This window comes from Perognathus longimembris, chromosome 2, assembly GCF_023159225.1.
Source record: "Perognathus longimembris pacificus isolate PPM17 chromosome 2, ASM2315922v1, whole genome shotgun sequence".
In the NCBI taxonomy this organism is placed as follows: Eukaryota; Metazoa; Chordata; class Mammalia; order Rodentia; family Heteromyidae; genus Perognathus; species Perognathus longimembris.
Window position 1 is genome coordinate 59,586,893 of NC_063162.1, and position 20,311 is coordinate 59,607,203.

At 43.8% G+C, this 20,311-nt stretch overlaps 1 protein-coding gene across 1 annotated transcript in view; it reads right to left on the bottom strand.

Annotated features, from left to right (window-relative positions):
* Window positions 1–20,311, bottom strand: part of Frmpd2 (FERM and PDZ domain containing 2) — a 111,138-nt gene that overhangs the window by 83,989 nt on the left and 6,838 nt on the right. The window contains exons 2-5 of the mRNA XM_048336023.1: window positions 7,527–7,652; window positions 5,625–5,782; window positions 3,875–3,940; window positions 1,973–2,164 (exon numbers count right to left, since the gene is read on the bottom strand). Of these exons, the coding sequence (XP_048191980.1) occupies window positions 1,973–2,164; window positions 3,875–3,940; window positions 5,625–5,782; window positions 7,527–7,652 (542 nt within the window). The remainder of the gene's footprint in view (window positions 1–1,972; window positions 2,165–3,874; window positions 3,941–5,624; window positions 5,783–7,526; window positions 7,653–20,311) is intronic.

Below are 20,311 nucleotides of genomic sequence, written 5' to 3' on the forward strand. Positions count from 1 at the left end.
TGAACCTTCAGGCCCAGTGATAATATCAGAGCCATATCTCATGTGCAAAGACAGAAAGGGAGATCTACCATGAATGCTGGTCCTGGGGCTTGAACTCAGGGCCTGGGATATCCCTGGAGTTTTTTTTCTCAAGGCTAGCACTCTCCCACTTGTGGCACAGCTCTACTGCCAGCTTTTTGGTGGTTAATTGGAGATAAGAGTTTCATGGAGTTTCCTGCCCAGGCTGGTTTTGAACTGTGATCATCGGATCTCAGCCTCTTGAGTTGCTAGGATTACAGGCATGAGCCACCAGTGCCTGGCTAGGAGGGACATTTTCTAATGGACTGTTTGTAGTGCCTACTCACCTGTCTCTTTATCTCCATCCATATGGTGCCTGTGTTAATCTTGGCCTGGGCTCACCAACATGTCCATAAACAGATGCCGCTGCCTAGCTGGGTTCTGGCTCTGCCTCCCTCCAGATTATCTCACATAAAAACCTCCTTGCATTGAATACCATAGGCCCCTTGCTTGCCTGTCCTTCTCCAGCCATGCCTTGGCATGGAGGAGCAGTGACAGGGATCAACTTCCAGGCACCATTCCTGCTCCAGCGCTCCCTGTGGGATGGAAAGAGGCTATCCCCTGCTGAGGCCACTTTTTTCTTCAGCTTGCCCCCAGTCTGATCTCCCTCACTACCATTTCCCAGACTGCTTCCCCAATACATGACTTGCCCAGGAATCCCAGCCACAGGGATGGAGGGCCCCCAACCCTCAATCAAATACTGACGTGTGCCAGGTTCCTGCAATGCACTGGGCATGCAAAGAACAGAAAACCGCCTGCTGAGACAAAGGCAGAGGGTGGGAGGCTGGAGGGGAGGGGACAGATACCCTGAGAGTAAAATGTCAAACAAGGCCTAGAAGATAGAATGGAAGAACTGAATTCCAGCTCATAAATGTGACTGTTCTGTATAAACACACACTTGCAAAGGTTTAATAGTCTGAGCCATGATAGAAATCAGGCTCTACCTATGGGAATTCAACTGGACCACCTGATAGAACTTGAATGACAAGAATATTCTAGATCTGCCCTGTCCAGTAGGATAGCCACCAGCTCTCTGCAGGGACTGAGTACTTGAAATGTAACAAGTGCAACTATGGTATTGAATGTGTGTGTGTGTGTGTGTGTGTGTGTGTGTGTGTGTTTGTGCTGCTCGGATGGAACCTAGGGCCTTATGTGTGTTCGACAACCACTCCACCACTAAGCTACTTTGCAGCCCCCTGAATTATTATACATTTTTGTACCCTGCTGGAGCTTGAACTCATGACCTTACTATCTTGCTTGGCTTCTTCTTTTCCCTTTTTTATTGTTATTATAAAGGAAATATACAGCTAGATTACAGTTCCATAAGTTAAGTAATGAGTACATTTCTTTTTGGACAATGTCACCCCTTCCCTCATTCTCTCCCAGTTTTTCCCTTATGTACCCACCCACAATTTGAACAGTTCATTTTCAAAATATTGTCTAGTGAGTATCATTGCTGCATTTGTTTACCCTTTGCCCCTCCATTTTTGTGTCCCCCCTCCCAAAGACGGATAAATGAACAAACAAAACAAAAAGAAAACAAAACAACAAGAACAAAGAACTCCCTTGTTTCCATTTCCTACAGTTCATCTTGATAAATACTACTTTATTTGATCAGAAGGGCATAGGCATTGTGCCTTTGTGCTTCTTCCCTAAGAGTATTACTTGGCTTTCTTTATCAAGACTGGCACTCCATCACTTGGCATAAGTGTCTTGTGGATTTTGTTTCTGCCTTGTCTGGCTTTGAACCTTGATCCTCAGATCTCAGCCTCCTAAGTAGCTAGGATTACAACCATGTGCTACTGGTGCTTAGCTTCTTATTATATTTTAATTAGTTATCATTTAGCCAATTTCCATTTCAATGACCACACATGATGAGTGGCTGCCAGGTTGCTGGGTCTAGTTGTGCACTGACCTCGGAGATGGAGCCCAGCACCAGGCCCACCAGACGCCTGATGTGGAGGCTGGCGGGGGTGGGGTACACAGCCACTTCTTCCTGGTGGACCCGACAGACTTCCAGAACTGACAGGAGTGGCTGCCTCCTGTGCGGCTGATCCTCACACATGGCCAGCAGGAGCGCGTGCACTGGCTCGCTGAGTGGCAGGGGCTGCGGGACACAGGGTGGCGAGAAGGACAAGTGCCATTCAAACATACACTGTGATGTCAGCACTGTGACTGGAGCACCCTAGAGATATCACCTCCAGAATATAAGCCTGCTCCTTCTGGGAGGTTCAATACATACAATCCATCACCAAGACTACAGGATGCAGAACACACACACACACACACACACACACACACACACACACACAGTGTGCAGTGTGCTTCTCACTCACCTGGACAACCCTCAGTTGGGACACACACCTGGAATGCAGGTAAGGGACCGGATGGTGATGGTGATCGCCACTGATGCCAGGCACCTGGGCATCCCAGTCGGCAGCCTTTCACACATGTTCACCCTGCAGCCTGCCATGCCCACCAGTGAGGAAAGTGGGTCTCATTTCATGGACCCTTGAGCGCCAATGACATTAAAACTAGGGTCTGAGACAGGTACCAGTGGCTCATGTAATCCTAGCTACTCAGGATGATGAGCTCAGAAGATCAAAGTTCAAAGCTAGCCCAGTAGGAAAGTCTGTGACTTTTATCTCCAATGAACACCAGAACAAACAAAAACACTGGAAGTGGTCCTGTGACTCAAGTAGTAGAGCTCTAGCCTTAAGTACAAAAGCTCAGGGACAGCACCCAGGCCTTGAGTTCAAGTCCCAGGACTGGCAACACACACACACACACACACACACACACACACACACACACACACACACATACACACATGTATGCATGCACACAAATCTTTCACTGTGGTGTCTCCAGCAGCAGTCTCCCAGCCTGACTGCACTCTTGTAGAACTAGTTTCTAAGAAACTCTAATGGTATCCCATGAAATTTTACACAAAGACATGCACACACATACTCAACAGTCCCAAACTGTAAAATGCTATGCTGTACAACACTGAAGTTTGTATGCACTGAGCCTTCTGATAGTGTATAAAGTACTTCTCCTGAAAACCTCAGAGGATGGACTCCACCTGCCTTTGGGGAACATCATCAGATTGGTTTGCAAGAGAGGCATCTCACTTCAAGAAGGGGCAGCTTTAAAAGAGTTTCCAGTCAATACAGAAAAACAATGAAGTTGGGCATTGGTGGCTCACACTTGTCATCCTAGCTACTCAGGAGGCTGAGATCTGAGGATGTCAGTTTGAAGCCAGCCCAGGCAGAAAAGTCCAAGCAACTCTTTCTCCAACTAGCCAGCAAAAAACTGGAGGAGAAAGTGTGGCTCAAGTGACAAAACTCCAGCCTTGAATGGAAAGCAAATTGAGAGTGTGAAGCCCCACTACACACACACACACACACACACACAACATAACAGTGGCCTCTGTACCTGGAAACTCCTCCAGCTTACTACTTCCCTGAACAGAGATGGTTACATAGGCATTATCTTGCTTTCCAGTCCCAACTATGCCTGCCTACAGTGCCAGATTGAGCCCAATGCTGAGGCTGCACCAGCACTTAAAGAAAGGAGCTGTGTACTTGACTGCTAAAGCTTGCTAGGTCCTAGGAGGGAAGCATGGTGACACCCATGCTCAGTAAATGTGATCCTGCTATAGACAAACACTGAACTAACCCAAAGCTGTGCCTGAAAAGCTGGGAGTATGGCTCAAGCAGTAGAGCAGTTGCCTAGTGAGTACAAGACCTGAGTTCAAATCACAGTTTGAAGTAAAGCCATGGCTGAGCAGAACCTGGAGCCTTCATTTACAGACCTGGTTTGGAGGGACGTGGAACCCTGCTGACCAGTAGAGAGTCATTCCCAAAGAATAGACATGTACCTGCCCAAGGGAAACACACATGATTAGATGTCCACCAACTCTAGCATTCCATAGTGCTGGTCTTGGGGGCAAAGTCAATTCCACAGAGTCATCTGTCTAGCCACACCACCTGCTCCCCTCACCCTGTGCTGCCTCCTACACTACAGGTGAGAAAGCCAGAAGTTTGCTTTCTAGTAGAAACTATGATACCTAGGAGATAGATGTATAGCTATATAGCCTACTATCAATCCACATATATATATACATATATATTCTGAAATAGTAAATTTTTTAAAAGTATCTAGAAGAAGGTGGTTCATGTCTGTAATCCTAGCTACTCAGGAGGCTGAGATCTAAAGATTAGGGTTTGAAGCCAGCCTGGGAAGTTAAGTCCGTGAGTCTCTTATCTCCAACTAACTAGCCATCAGCCAAGAGTAAAGATATGGCTCAAGTGTTAGATCACTTGAGCAAAAAAGCTAATGGAGAGGCCCTGAGTTCAAGCCCCAGTATCAGCACAAAACCAACCATTTGCTTTACTGATTAATGGAATGTATGAGACTGATTCCATCCTTTTCCTCTTTTTTCCAGATTGAATACTGATTTGATACATAGAGTCACAGAAGCCATCTACAACCATCAAAATGCCAACAGATAAAAAGGATAGAATTTAAATAGACAGTCTAGCTCTTCAGTGAAATCAAGGAGCTGCTGACCGCCCCCTTCTTAAGTAACTAATAACTCTGTCTGTGACCATAGCCATTGTATTGTAGACTTTTGGGGTTTTGTGGTCAAAACCATTTGTAAAGGACATATGATGGTTTCATTAAAGATCATTTACTCAGAGCCTGTTCAACACTTCTTGAATGCTCATGATCTCCAGATTGACTAAATCATAGCAAACCCAATGTACAGGTGTAGAAATGAGCTCATCAAAGTTATTTGCTGAGCCTGGCACTGGTGGCTCACACCTATAATCCTGTCCACTCAGGAGACTGAGATCTGAGGATCACAATTCAATACCAGCCCAGGCAGAAAAGGCCATAAGAGATTCTTATCTCCAATAAGCTACTCAGAAAAGGTCAGAAGTGGTGGAGTGCTAGCCTTGAGCCCACAAAGCTCAGGGACAGTGAGTACCTAGGCCCTGGGTTCAAGCCCCAGGACCAGTACAAGAAAAGAAAACTGACTTGCCTTTGTCTAAGAGCTAACGAGAGGCCGGCAAGGAACAATGAAAACAATGTCCGTGTGTGTGTGTGTGTGTGTGTGTGTGTGTGTGTTAAGTGGGTGTGCATGCCTGCACACACATATGCCAGTAATGGAGCTTGAAGTAAGGGCCCCCTATGCCAGTACTGGAGCTTGAAGTAAGGTCCCCCTTCTGTTCCTGAGTTTTTGTGTTCAAGGCTAATGTTCTACAACTTGAGTCATAGCTCTACTTCTGTCTTTTTGGTGGTTAATTGGAGATAAGAATTTCACTGGCTTTTCTACCTGGGTTGGTTTTGAATCCTGATCTTCTGATCTCAGCTTCCTGAGTATCTAGGATTCCAGGCATGAGCCACCAGCACATGGCTAAGATCAATGTCCTTTAGCCCACTGTACCTCTGTGTTGACAGCCAGGTTCTGCAGAGCTGGGCTAGGAGCTAGAAATGCTGCTCTGATGACAGGCTTTTCCTGGGGGACAGGAGGCAGGTGCAGAGGCCTCACATCTTACCTGAGACACATCTGGCTTCTCATCCTGGCTCAATCCTTGTAGGAGTTCAGGGGCCTTGAATGGTGCAGCCTCTACATGAGAAATATGGTCTTGGAAAGAAAGACTTCCAGCTGTAGACAGCAAGACTGACCAGGGACAGACCACATAATCTGATGAACCTGAAACCAAGGCAGTGAAGGGGTAACAACGTAAGGCTGCCACCTGGAGGCCACCAGAGAATTGCACCCTGTAGGTGCTTGCCTGGTGTGAGCCAGCCCCAGGGGAGACACAGAACTGAATACATTCTATCCTGACTTGCAAGAACATGCATTGAAACGGGTGGCCAAAAATGTAGCATCCGAATGTATCAGTGGCCTGAGAGTTTTAGAAGGTTACAGGAGGCCAGAGCTTAGAATTGGGGTAAGTTTGAAGCTCTCTCCAGCCAGACCAGGACCCAAGGCAGTTGGTCTTCAGAAGCTCTATAAGTGCTCACGGGAACCTCCAGAGTAGAGGAAGGGTGTGAGCACCCAGGGAGAGGGAGACAGGAGCGGTACAGATGCACTTTGCCCATGATGGGACCTCTCACCTCCTGGAGCATTTTTGAGCCTCTGCTGTATGTGCCTCTTTTGTCAACCATTTGAGGTTTCTAAGCCAACATTTGAATGTAAGTTCTAGGGATTAACTTCAGTTACTGATTGGATGCCTCAGACCCATCCTTCTGTACCTGCCCCTTCCAGCATCTCTATACACAGAGAGTGTGGTGCTCAGCTTTCCCAGACGGGGTGCTAGAGAGACCTTGCAGAAGACAGGGGATCTCCTTCTGTGTCCAGGAGGTGGGCAGTGTAGGTGTGAGAGACCTGGGTGGAGACATGGACCTTGGAAGAGAGATTTCCACTGCCACCTCTAGGCCTGGCCTGGTCACTTGATCACCTGCTCTAGACTGGCCACACAAGTATTGTAGGTAAGCATCTTCCTGCTCACCTGAGCCTGTCCAGACCCCAAAGGGTTATGCTCACTTCTACTCGCTCAGCCACCTGACTACCAGTGGCTATTGCCTAGCCTCACCTGGGTCATGACTGCAGGCCATCATGGCCAGGAAAGCCATGTCATCATCATAAGCTGTAAGCACACCTCTAACAAATCTGAACCCCCACCTGGAGAGGAGGCTCTCCTTCAAAGTTTGTCCCTCACTGGGAACCTGCCCTCAGCTCTCAATATAAGCTTTCTTCTATCTTTCCATCAGTTCTGTATTACAGTTCAATTGTTCATTATACTAACCTCCCCTTGAGAGCACTGTATGGATTCTGTCTTGTTGTTTAAGATGATGATCTCCTCCACCTCCTCCTCTTCCTCTTTGGGCTCCTGCCTTTGGTATTACTGGGGATTTGAACACTTGCTAAGCCTGTGTTCTTAAGCCACATACCCAGTCCTCTTGCATTTAGTTTATTTTTCAAATAGGGTCTCGTGCTTTTGCCCAGGTCAGCCTTGGGGCAAAGTCATCCTACCTCCACCTTCCAAGTAGCTGGAACCACAGGCATGCCCCACCATACCCAACTTGAGTTCTGTCTTCTGATAGGAAGCAGGGTCGTTCAGCACATAACAGATGGAGTGTTTGAGTGTCCTGTATGATTGTCCTTGCCGCCCATCTCTGGCCAAGCATAAGTGGCCTGGGGTTGATAGGCCTGTATTGCTGTAGCAAGACTAAGGCTTTTCAAGCAAAGTCTGTCAATTCTGCCTCATAACATGGGACTATGAAACAGACCAGCCTCCCAAATGCAACTGCTAGGTAGGTGTCATTTGCCTATTCATTCAGGAACCTTGGACTAATAGCCAGTTGAAAAGAAGCAAAAAATATTATTTGTTTGAAAAGCTTCCCATTCATTCCACACTCCTGCAACTCACTTGCCCCAAGTCTTCCCTTACCATTGCGCAGATCTTCCAGGAGCCTCTCAGCAGCGAGTGACAAGAGGGACCAGATTTCTTCCTCAGACAGAGCTTCACCCATGACCTGCAGTACACTGGCCAGAGTCACTGAGGCTGGGCTCATGCCTGCAAAGAAACATGGGTGACAGATCCCATGCAGTATCCAGAATCACACTGGATCCAGCACTGGTCATTGAACAGAACAGGGGCATCAGGCTTCCATTGCCTGCATTCCAGGACCGGGACATCCTGAGCCAGGCATGTGGGAGATGAGAAAGAAGGCTCTGAAGCATTGCCCATGTAGGCTGGTTGAGGCTTAGTGAGTGAGCAAATAAATAGACAAGCCAACCACCCCCCCCCCCCAGTGACAGGTTAAGTAAATGAATGAATGAACAGCAGAACCATGGCAGGCCCACCTCCTCTGGGAGAGCTTCCATGACAGAAAGTGGGCATCTCTGCCTCTTCTCCTCAGCCTGGGAAAGTGGATTAATAACCATTTGTGCCTCAACAAATGATTTGTGTCTTTCTTCTCTGGCTGCCACATGCCAAGTGTGAGAGATCAACACAGATCTTCTGCCAGCACCCACCCACGCTGCAAGTAAGGGTCCCCCAAAGGAGCCCCCAAAGGGCTCACAGAAGAGCAGACAGGATGAAAAGCAGGAGGAGGCAGCCAGGAGGGTATGATCTTCCTTTTCCTCCCAGAAGCTAAACAAAGAACACTCCTGTAAACCAAAGCTGACATGTCAATGTTTGTCCCCAACAAAGCCCCCTCCCACTAATCCCCAGAGCCCAGGAGCTAGTGGCAGCAGCGGAAGAAGCCAGGTGGCAGGCTTGTCTTAATCTGGTTATATATCAAGATTTATTTTTTTTCTACAGCTCTCGCTCGGGGAGAATGGATGTGCATGCTGGGATGGAGTGGGGGAGGGAACTCACATAATACTACATTATAGACCCTGCATTCCCCTCCCACCCACCATGGCTGCTAAGCCCAGCTTTCTGCTCACCAGCTGTGCAGTGCTCTCAGAAAGACAGGCTCAGAGAAAAAGCCTGGCTCTTCCATCTCTACTAGGGGCCAGGGAGAGAACTGCTGCCAGACCTCCTCAAGATGCCAAGTCCGTGAGCTATGATTTTAGCCAAGGAGTTTGTGAGGGGCAGCTGCTGCTGACATTCACAGGCAGGTAAAGGTTTGATGGGCAGCAGACACTGGTAACCCTGATTTGATCGATGCATGATTGAAATCACACAGCCCTCCATAGATGTATAATTACTGTGTCTCAACTAAGAATTTAAGTCATGAATTAGAAGCTCAAGACTAAACTCTTCCTTTGTTTTCTTCCTTTCTCTTCCGCCCTCTTTCCTTCATTCATCCTCCCTTCCCTTTCTTTCTCTTCTCTTTCTTTCCTCTCCCTTCTTCTTTCCTTCCTTATTTCCTTTCCTTTCCTTATTTCCTTTTGTCCCCCGCCCCTCCCTTCTCTTTTTTCTTTTCATTCCCTTCCTCTCCTCTCTCCTCCCCATCCTCCCTTCTTTTTTCTTTTCTTTTCCTTCTTTCCTTTCCTTCCTTTCTTTTTCTTTCCTCCTCCTATTTTGCAAGCTTAGATTTATAGACCAAATATCTCCATTCAGTCACATGCTTTCTAACTCTCTATAACCTACGTGAATGGCTATTTTTAAGGATTAAAAACAAAGAGATATGGATGAGACTTTGCTTCTCAGACAGAAAAATCTCTAAATCCTAATCTAAAATATGGGCTGTGAGGGGGTTTTCCAATCAGTTTAAGACAGAAAGGAAACTGGTTGATTAAGACCAGTATTTCAATATAGTAATTTGTAAAATGGGTTACAGTAATCCTTAATGTAAAGCAAGCACTATTTAAGTAGTGGCTTTTATAATTATAGTGGGTACTAATCCAGCATTCAAGGTAATTAACATGTTGTACTGGGATATTACTAAGGTTATTATAGTACAGATAATTTTAGATCCTCAGACCTTTAGTTTCAACAATCAACATATTATATTTTCCTTGTCTGATAACCAGCTAAGAGGACAGGGTTGACTGAATGAGATTTGTTTTTTTAATTTCAAAACATAAATATGCATAAAAGCACATAGCATCCTGCTCAAAAGCTGCATTATAGATCTGGGCTCTGCTATGGTTTTAAGTTAAGGTTTGACCTCATTGATATTCATGTTGACATTTGATTGCTAAGGCCTAATTACTAAAGCCTTGAAATAAGATTAGTTCTACTGGAAACAGGTTAGCTCTCATGAGAACACATTATTGAAAAGCAGATCCGCTTCTCTGTCCACATGCACCTACACCTACATGTCTTTCTGTATCCTACCATAAAGATTTCAGCAGAGGCCAGACCAATGCTACTCAACTCCATAACAGTGCACTAAAATTAACCATTTTTACTTTCAGATTAGCCAGTGTTAGGTAGTCCAGATAGCTTTAAAATCTGAACTGTGCTCCTGCAAAAGGGATACCCTGCTGCCAGAAAGTAAGAGGCCGCTTGAAAGATGATTTGGTGGGTCCTGTGACCTAATGAGAAGCCCTCTAACTTTCTGTCTATCTGCACCCTTGGATCTAAGCTGTTCTCTGCACAATCCCTTGCAATCACCTTGTTTGCAGGAGGAAAGAGAAGATTCAGAGAGGTATCTTGTGTGGAAGGCAAACTGTTCATCAAACCAACAATGGCTTCTTATCATCTTGAAAACAAACAGCCCAAAACTCAAGAGATCACCTTGTTCCTATTCTGTTCCATTAACAAAGTGATAATTTATCTGGAATTTCTACAAGGACAAGACTGAGCTCATGGTCAATCAGGCCTTAGCTTCAACTTGGGACTCTTTTAACTGTGCATGCCTTTCTTACCCTCTGCCCCCAATGCTCCCTACTTAACCTGAAGCCAATGTCTTTGCCCCTGAGGATAGGTAAAGATGCGCTGAAGTGCTGTCTTCCGATGGCTGCCATGTAAGTAATCTTTCTTACCCCTTGCCATGTCTATTTGGCATATGGGGATGAGTGGCTGGACTTAACTTTGGACTCCTGGACTTTGGGCCTGGGGTCTAAAAACCTAAGTTACAAAAAGAACCTATTGAACTGCATTAGAAGTGCAGTTGCAAAATGCCAACCTGGAAAAGTTTATAGGTCAAACAATCTAGTTCCTCAATAAATAAATTTACAAGACAATACAAATATGTTTTGATTGGACTCCTTTTCTCTTATGTGATTTAAAATAACAGGGAACATTCAATGTCTGGAAAAGCAACTAATTTCTCAGGTTGTAGCAACAAGCATCTCTCCTGGTCATTAAAGCTAAGAGGTCCTTGATGTGCATGTATGTCTGTGCATTCATATGTGCATGTTACTAGAGCTTGAACTCCAGGCCTCTCACTCTTGCTCATCTTCTCTGCTTACAGCTGGTGCTCTACCTCTGAAGCCTCACCTCCACTTCCAGATTTTTGTTAATTAATTGGAGGCAAGAGTCTCTCAGATTTGTCCTCCCAGGCTAGCACTAAACTATGATCTCAGACTCTTGAATGGTTAAGATTATAGGCATGAGCCACCTGTACCTGGTTTGAAATTGCAGTTCTTGTTATTGGAATTGTCAAGATCACTACTTCCACATCAAGTTCCACACTTAATACAAGAGGTAAAAAAGAAACAATTCACCATTCTTTATCATTTAAAAACAACAAAACAAAACAAAATGAAAGCATTGCCACACTTATTCCAATGAACTTATTCCATGATTGCTCTGCAGAAAACAGTGAACACAGCCAATTATTTTTGCACACACTCCTTTCTGATTGGCCCCAGAGATGATGCAGTGCCATGGAACATTATGACCTAACCCTAGGGTAAGCAGGTGCCAGGGGAGAGTGCCGAGTCCTGGAAACCATCTGGCAGCTCTAGGCACAGCCTTCTACACCAGCTGTCCTTTGTAGAAATCTCAAGGGAGAGTAGCCAATTTGAGTACACTCTGGGGACCCCACTCTTGCACACCACTCCTTAAGAACCAACCTGGAATCGCCACTAACATTGTTCTCTCTCTCTCTCTCTCTCTATCTATCTATCTATCTATCTATCTATCTATCTCTCTCTCTCTCTCTCTCTGTCTCTCTCTCTCTCTCTCTGTAACATGGTAAAGGTCCATTAGAAAATTAACATTTCTTTTGCCCTTACCATATGCCAGTCCTGTGTCCTGGATGTTTTCCATGGATAAATAATTTCAGTCTCACAGCAAGCTTTGAAATAGGGATAATACTTCTGTAGAAACTGAGGGACAGAGGGATGCCATGACTTGGACAGCACCTCATGGCTAGACTTGGGTTTAGGCTCCTGATTTTCAAGGCGATGCCTTCACCACCATATTCTGCTAGTTGAAGAAATGATCTGAAGCACCTTATGGAGCCAGAAGTCTAAAGTGGGAAACAGGCTGATCAGCCTTTCATCGCACCATGATGCCTCTGGGCTCTTCTCCAAGTTTCTCTAAATGGTCTGGTGGATGAGGTACTGCTGTGCTATGGCCTAAAAAAAGGATCATTAACTATTAAAAGGATACAGGGATCCCACATCAGATAAACCAAAGCTACTAGCCAGCAAGGATGCTCTGGGAAAGTTTCCAGCCAATGAGCACTCATTTAGAGCAAAGCCCACATCTCCCTCTCTCCCTCTCTAATCTCCCATGTACCTTCTTTGACCTGATCTCCAAAGACCAAAGTCTCTATAAAGACCCCCTAATCTGAAAATGTCTGTGATCCACTAGATGAAACAGCCTATGTTGAGACCCCTGCTCTTCCAGGAGCCTCCTCACAGTACTCTCTGATGTGCTACCAGGTTGTGGGGCATCCTAACTGCCAGGAAATAATTTGCTTGGCATCTGACAGATCTCTACCTGGTCTGATTTATATAGCAGCTCATCTTCTGTCCATGTATTTTTAGTGCTCTACTTGGGCCATGATGCTATAGACCTGAGATTCATCAGCAAGGATACCCTGGTACTCCTGCACTCATTCATGTATTAAACAAATACTTACCAAAGATCTAGTATAATTCAAGATCTATGCAGGAAATGGAATGGGGACCAATCTGACATCCTGCCTTCACGAGGCCTGGGCACTGGCAGAGGGAACAGGTGAGCAATGAAAGGATAGGCAAATCAAATAATTGTGTGGCATGGTAGGCTCTTCAGGAAAAGCGAAATGGATGATATCTTGTCATTGGAGTGGGGACTCTGCAGCTAGAACATCAGGCAAGGTACCTGGAGATAGGACATTTGAGCTGCAATTTGGACATTGAGAAGGAAATCAGTTGTGAGACAAAGTGTCCAGAGAAAATAAGCCACAAAAATCCCAGGGTTTGGCAGATTCCATGAATACAGAGAAGACCTGCATGCTGAGGACAGTAAGCGAGGGTGCAGGTTGGAGGTAGAGACACAGAGCTAAGCAGGGGCAGTCTGATGGGTCAACTCTAGTCAAGAGAAAAAAAATGCATTCTTGGGGCTGGGGATATGGCCTAGTGGCAAGAGTGCCTGCCTCATATACATGAGGCCCTGGGTTCGATTCCCCAGCACCACATATACAGAAAATGGCCAGAAGTGGCGCTGTGGCTCAAGTGGCAGAGTGCTGGCCTTGAGCAAAACGAAGCCAGGGACAGTGCTCAGGCCCAGAGTCCAAGCCCCAGGACTGGCCAAAAAAAAAAAAAAAATTGCATTCTTGCCTAGGTGACTTGGGACACATGGCAGGGTGCTTGCTTGTGCAGCAAGTAAGTGGGACTCACGCTGTGCAAAGCCAGCCAGTAGCCAGTGCTGTGGCTAAATACTGACAAGGGAAGTGCAGCACCCAAGGGCTTAGCAGGCTCCCATGTTATCTATCTGTGAATCTGAATTTTTTTTTATCACCTCCAGTAAGAACCCTGTGTCCAAGTCCACTGGGCGAAGGCTGAGTGATGACCCCTGAGTTCCCTCTGATGGATGGAGCCAGCTACCCAAAGGCAGGTCCTATGCATTCATTGTCATAGTAAATACAGTAGAGGGGCTTGAGGACCTGGACACTGTTTCTTAGTATGCTTGCTCAAGGCTGGTGCTCTTTAACTTGAGCCGTCCCTTCATTTCTGGGTTTTTGCTGGTTAATTGGAAATAAAAGTCTACAAGCTTCTTGCCCTGGCTGGTTTTAAACTGTGATCCTCAGATCTCAACCTCTTGAGTAACTAGGATTATAGGTCTCTGGCCCCTGGCCCCTGGCTACTGTCACAGTATTTCACAGCGTATGACAAGTTCTAGCTTTGAGGAAGTAATGATCTTTACTGATCCTAAGCAATTGTTAACTAGGAAGGCTTTACACTGTGAGACCTTGGTGTCCTTCCATGATTCTGCCTTCATATGTTACCCTCCCCCAGTTTCTACCAAGGAACTTGGGCCAGGGTCTCTGGGGGCTTTCTTAGCTCTAAAATTCAAGGTGCTACTACCTAAGAAATAAACAGATACATTTGAAGCCAAAGAAACAGAGTGGGGACAGTGTACACAACTCCTGATCTCAAAAAAAGAGGCAATTGATCCCTCCTGTCAATACGGTTTATTATTTCAAACTCTACCCTTGAATTTCTCAGTAGCCTTTCTCCCTCCCCCTCTTCTGGAAATGTCTTCCAGGATTTGATGTCTCCTCTTGTGGTCATTTCTTGCAGCTCCTTTAACAAATCACCACAAACTTAGAGCCCAGTTTCACAGGCCAAAGATCTGGAGTCAGTCATGGAGCTGAAATCAGTGTGTGGACAGGACCATATTGCCTCCATAATAAAGGAAATTTCACTCTTTACCTCTCCAGGTTTCTGATGACTGTCTGCATTCCTTGGCTGGTGGCTACATCCCTCCAGTATCTGCCTTGGAAGTCATGGTGCCTGTCTTCTACCTGGTCAAAATATTCTTCCTCCTTCTTTTGAGAACACTTGTCATTACAAAGTGGAGCTATGGCTCAGGTGGTAGAGCACAAGTTTTGAGAGAAAAACCAACACAACAACATGAAGAAGAGAGAGCCAGGTGCTGTTGGCTCATGCCTGTAATCCTAGCTACTCAAGAGGCTGATAGCTAAGGATCGAGCTTTGAAGCCAGCCTGGGTAGGAAAATCCATGAGACTCTTATGTTCAATTGACTACCAAAAAGATGCAAGTGGAGGTGTGGCTCAAGTGGTAAAGTGCTAACCTTGAGTATATACACTCAGGGACAGCATGTAAGCCAGAGACGTATTCAAGCCAGAGTTCAAGCCCCAGTACCGCTCCCACCACCACCCCCCGCCAAAAACAAAAGAAAAAACAGAGAGAGCATGAGGCCCTGAGTTCAAGCTCCAGTACTGGCACAGAGAAAGAGAAAGAGACAAAAAGTGAGAATATTTAAGGTTTCCCTAGATCATCCAGGAAACCCTCAGATCCCTTTATATAATCCAATCTGTTGTTTTCGCCACATTCATAGGTTCCATATTTATAGATAATATTTATAGGCACCACAGAGAGAATTTGGTTATCTTTTTATTTTTTATTCCTGGCTGTGTGATCTTATGCACTGGGTAAATACTTGACCTCTCTGAGCCTCAGTTTTGTTACCTGAGCAATAGAGAGTTAACAGCAGCAATATGTCATAGAACTGTTGAGATTATGTCAAAATACCGGATGTATAAAAAGTGCCAAGCATGTCTTCTTTCAGTTCTCTCTCCATCACTACTGCAAGCATCAAGACAGGGATTTTAAACACAGAAAGTTCCTGAGTGGCTTCCAACAGCATGATTTTAGAAGAGATTGTGTTAATTGTTTCCATCTGTCCACCAGAAATTGAGGTGCTATAAACATCCCATTTTCAATAGCTCAAGTATTGCAATGTCCCTAAAATAGACAGTCCAGGGAGGAGCCAGGAAAGAGTGGTGTTGGGCTCCCTCAGAATCAAAGCTCACAAATCAGTTCTTTCCTCTCTCCTCCCTTTGTTTCTTAAGTCCCTATCCATTCCTTTTCCCTTTCAACATTCATTGAAAACCGTCTGCCCACAATCCAATCAAGATCTGAATGTAACTTGCCACAGGACAAGTTGCATCTTTCCCCCCCCCAAAAAAAAAAGAAAATGATGCTCTGCCTGACCTGTTTAAAGGTCTAAAGGAATCAAGAGCCCCCAGGTCCAGAACTCTCCACAGTGCCAGCCTCAGAAGCTAACTTCCAGCAGGTATGTGTGTGAAATTGCATCACCTACTGCGTGCCTTCTCCACATGGGCCTTTCCCTGCCACTTCAACACACAGTGCATGCACACACACTCACGCACACAAACACGTGGGAGCACACATGCACGCACACATGCACACACACACACACACACACAGAGCCAATTAAATGCTGGAGAGATTGCTGTCAGGCTTCCAACCTCTTGCAGTGGATGTGAGAACAAGCTAAGGTAAGAAAGACAACCAAACTGGGCACTGTGGTTCACTTCTGTAATCCTAATGACTCAAGAGGCTGAGATACAAGGATCAGTTTGGAGCCAGCTTGAGCAGGAGAGGTCATGAGAGTCTTCGCTCCAATTAACCACTAACAAGCTGGAAGCAAAGGTATGGCTCAAGAGGAAAAGCACCAGCCTTGAGTGAAAAAGCTAAAAGACACTGTGCCCAGGTCCTGTGTTCAAGCCCCAGTACCAGCACCAAAAAAAGAAAGAAGGACAATCAGGGTGCCCCCACCCCCAGCACTGCAAGGTGGAACCATCCCTCATTTGTAAATGAGAGAGTGGAGAGCAGTATAGAGAAAGATTTTAGAACACTTAGGGCAACATTTCTGCTACCTACAATCTCTAATATACCACTGCCCTAATACTTGCTCTATTCCTATCTCACTTTTCTACTAAGATACTTTTTCTTATTTGTTTAAATGGGTTTATTTTCAAGGAATCATATATCATTATGGTCAATGGGAAAATAGTATCATTAGACATAAATAAAAGATAAATTATAACAATTTTTAAAATTATTGAGTTCTTGCCAGATAATATTGCCTCCCAGAGGCTCTGAGCTTCTGGATCAGTTGAGTTAGAGAAATGGGAAATATCCATGGATCTGAACAGGCTCTTTGGCTGACTTCTGAAAAAAATGGAAGTAAAATGCCAAAAACATGTACTGTGAATCCACTTGTATTCTGTGGGACTGCCTGGCCTTTGCTTTGTGCATCATCATTTAGGCCACTACTTTCACCACCTTCTTCCTCCTCCTTCTTCCTCCTCCTCCTCCTTCTTCTTCTTCTTCTTCTTCTTCTTCTTCTTCTTCTTCTTCTTCTTCTTCTTCTTCTTCTTCTTCTTCTTCTTCTTCTTCCTCCTCAACTTGCTACGGTGTAACTGGTTCTCAACATGGACTGGCTGATTCCTGCTTTATGATAATGAGTAAGGAAAGTAGACTTTTACAGGTTACAGAATCTTCATATACTTCTATGTCTCCCAAAAGCCCCCCCCACCACACACACACACACACACACACACACACAAAAGGTCCCTCCTTTCAGACAAAGAAATTTCATTTTTCTCTTTTGTTCTGTTTTTTTTTTGTGCCCATACTGACTTAAACTCAGAGACTAGGCACCCTTAGGTGTTTTTTTTTGTTTTGTTTTGTTTTAATTTCCCACATGGCCATTTACAGCTTTTTGAAGATTAATTGGAAAGGTGAGTCTTTCCTGCCCAGTCTAGCCACAGCTCAGCCTCCTGAGTATCTAGGATTACAAGTATTAGCCACTGGCACCCAGCAAAAACAGAGATTGTAGTTAATTTCAGATTGTAAAAAGACACATGGTTGGTAAGCACCATTTAGGATTCTAAAAGAGGGAAAAGATGAATCTGTGAGCTAATCAGACTAGGGTTGCAAGTGTTTCAATTAGCATTCAATTTTTTAAAGATGTGCTGTTTAGAAGTGGCTTTGTGTTGAGCTTTGCATTTCAACCTTAAGATTCATGCTTCATTGACATAGTGATTTATATATTAAAAGAATCATTTCACATGGCATTCAATTAATCTTCAACTAATTGATAATATATCTATCATTATTTCTCCAAAGAACAGTAAAGCTCAGATTCCATTTAGGAGAGTTCTTAAAGAAACCCAAAACCAATAGGAAAGAGAAAGACAAGAAAATAGAAGAATTGAAAGCCTCAGATGCCCACTGCATTACTCAGTCAACAGGGGAGAGGGGAAGAGTACAAGATAAAGATTTATCACAGGGACTTACATAATTATGAAGGCTAAGAGCCCTCATAATCTGCTATCTACAGGCTGGAGGTCCAGAAATCCTGACGGTGTGACTCAGTCCAAGTTCAAAGGCCCAAGAACTAGAGGAACAGATCATGTAAATCCAAGAGGATAAAAGAAGGTGAGATGAGATGTTCCATCTTAAGCAGTTAGGCAGAATGAAAGGGATAAGTTACCTCTTCCTCTCCTTTTTGTTCAAATCAGACCTTCTATGGGGTGGCTAATGCCAACCCACTTGGGGGAGGGCCATGTGCTTTACTGAGTTATGTGATTCCCATGCTGGTTTCACTTGGAAACACCTTACACTCCCAAATGATATTTAATCTGGGCACTCTATAGCACAATATAGTTGACAGGTACAGAAAACAGCACTTCTAGCTAGACAAATGTAAGTGTCCCAAATTAAATGTTATTTACCTTAGTTCCTATTGCCAAGTACATTACATTCAGCCATCAATGAAAGTTTCCAAGTCACATATAAAACCAAGAGAGTGAGAAAAAGAAACAACGTAAAGAGAGAAAGCAAGTGACAGAAATTCAAAATAGCAATGACTACTATACTATGGGCTATGCAGAAAATAGAAAATGTTCATGAATACACAGGTAATATAAGCAGAAAGGTGAAAATTCCAAAAACTAAAATCAAGCAGAAATGTTAAAAATCAGCAGCACTAGGAGAGAGTGCAAAATGAACTGAATCTGTAACGAAGAGGCCTTCTGAAAAATAGAGCTACAGGGCCTGGCGCAGTCTACAAAACATTTAAGGAACAGATGACATCAGTCCTCTATATGCTCTTCCAGAAAATAGAAGCAAAGAAAATACTTCCAGGGGCTGGGAATATGGTCTAGTGGCAAGAGTGCTTGTCTCATATACATGAAGCCCTAGGTTTGATTCCCCAGCACCACATATATAGAAAATAGCCAGAAGTGGCACTGTGGCTCAAGTGGCAGAGTGCTAGCCTTGAGCAAAAAGAAGCCAGGGACAGTGCTCAGGCCCTGAGTCCAAGGCCCAGGACTGGCAAAAAAAAGAAAAAGAAAATACTTCCAAACGCATTCTTTGAAGTCAGAATTGCCCTAATACCACAACCATAAAAAAGATACTACAACAAAGTAAAACCACAGATCAATGAGTTTCATGAATGAGGAGGAAAAAAATCTCCTATATAATATTAGCAAATTGAGTTCAATGATGTAAAAACATAATCATATATCATGATGAAATGAAATTTAATGCAGGCCTACAAAGCTGGCTAACATTCAAAAATGCTATTAATTCAACCCAGAACTTCCACAGACTAAGGAAAAATCATACCATTATAACCGTTAGTACAGAAAAGGCTATTTGACAAAAATCCAACACCCAGTCACAATTAAAAACAAATTTTCAACTAATCAATAATACAGAACTTTCTGTATATAACTTTTTTTAAAAAAAGTTTACAGCCAACATTTTACCTAATGATGAGAAATGAGATTCATCTTTGCAAAGGTCAGGAAGAAGACAAAGGTAGGACTCTCACTGTTCATATTGAGCATCCTAAAGGAAGTCCTAGTTAATGTAACCAAAGGTATATAGATTGGGAAGGAAGAAGTAAAATTGTCTCCATTCAGAGATGACATCAATATGTAGATAGAAAATCTCAAATAATCAACAAATAGCCTCTTGGAACTAACAGGTATCCAACTATTTATTACTCAAGAGGCTGAGTGAGATCTGAGAATCACAGTTCAAAGCCAACCCAGGCAGAAATGTCCCAAAGACTCTTACCTCCAATTAACTAGCAAAAAGCTGAAAGTGAAAGTGTGGCTCATGTGGTAGAGTCCTTGAGAAAAAAGCCAAATGAGAGCAAACAGCTATGAGTTCAAACCCCAGTATTAGCCCCAAAAACACACAAATCAAAACAAACAAAAAACTCTAAAAAGCAATTATATAAGCAATGCAGGTCATGAAGTTAATACACAAAATAAAATTGATTGATTTTAAGTAATGTTAGCAATGATAACTGAGATTTGAAATTTTAAATACAATATCTGTTATTAAATTAACACTAAAAGGTTATGATGTAGTTAGGAATAAATTTATCAAAATATGTATAAGATTCTTTTGAGGAAAAGCACAAAATTCAGATGAAAACAATTTTTCCTGTAAAGAGTTAGTCCATGTTCATGGATAGGAAGATGATATCATTAAGATGTTACTTCTCAACTTGATCTACACAGATTTAATCAAGCCCTGTCAAAGTCCCAGGCATTTATCTTATTAACATCAACAACTGATTCTAAGGTTATACAAGAAAAGAAGCAGAACATTCGACATAATAGTTTAAAATAAAAACAAAGTTTTAACACTAGTTCCCAAAGTTATTATAAAGTACATGAAGCAAGAGAATGTTGTATTGATGAAAGAATAAAGAACTAAATCAGAGACATAGAATAGAAAGCCCCCAAATAGGCCAATACAATTTACCTAATCTACTTTTAAAGAACGAGCAATGGCAATTAAATAGAGATTCTGACTAAATTT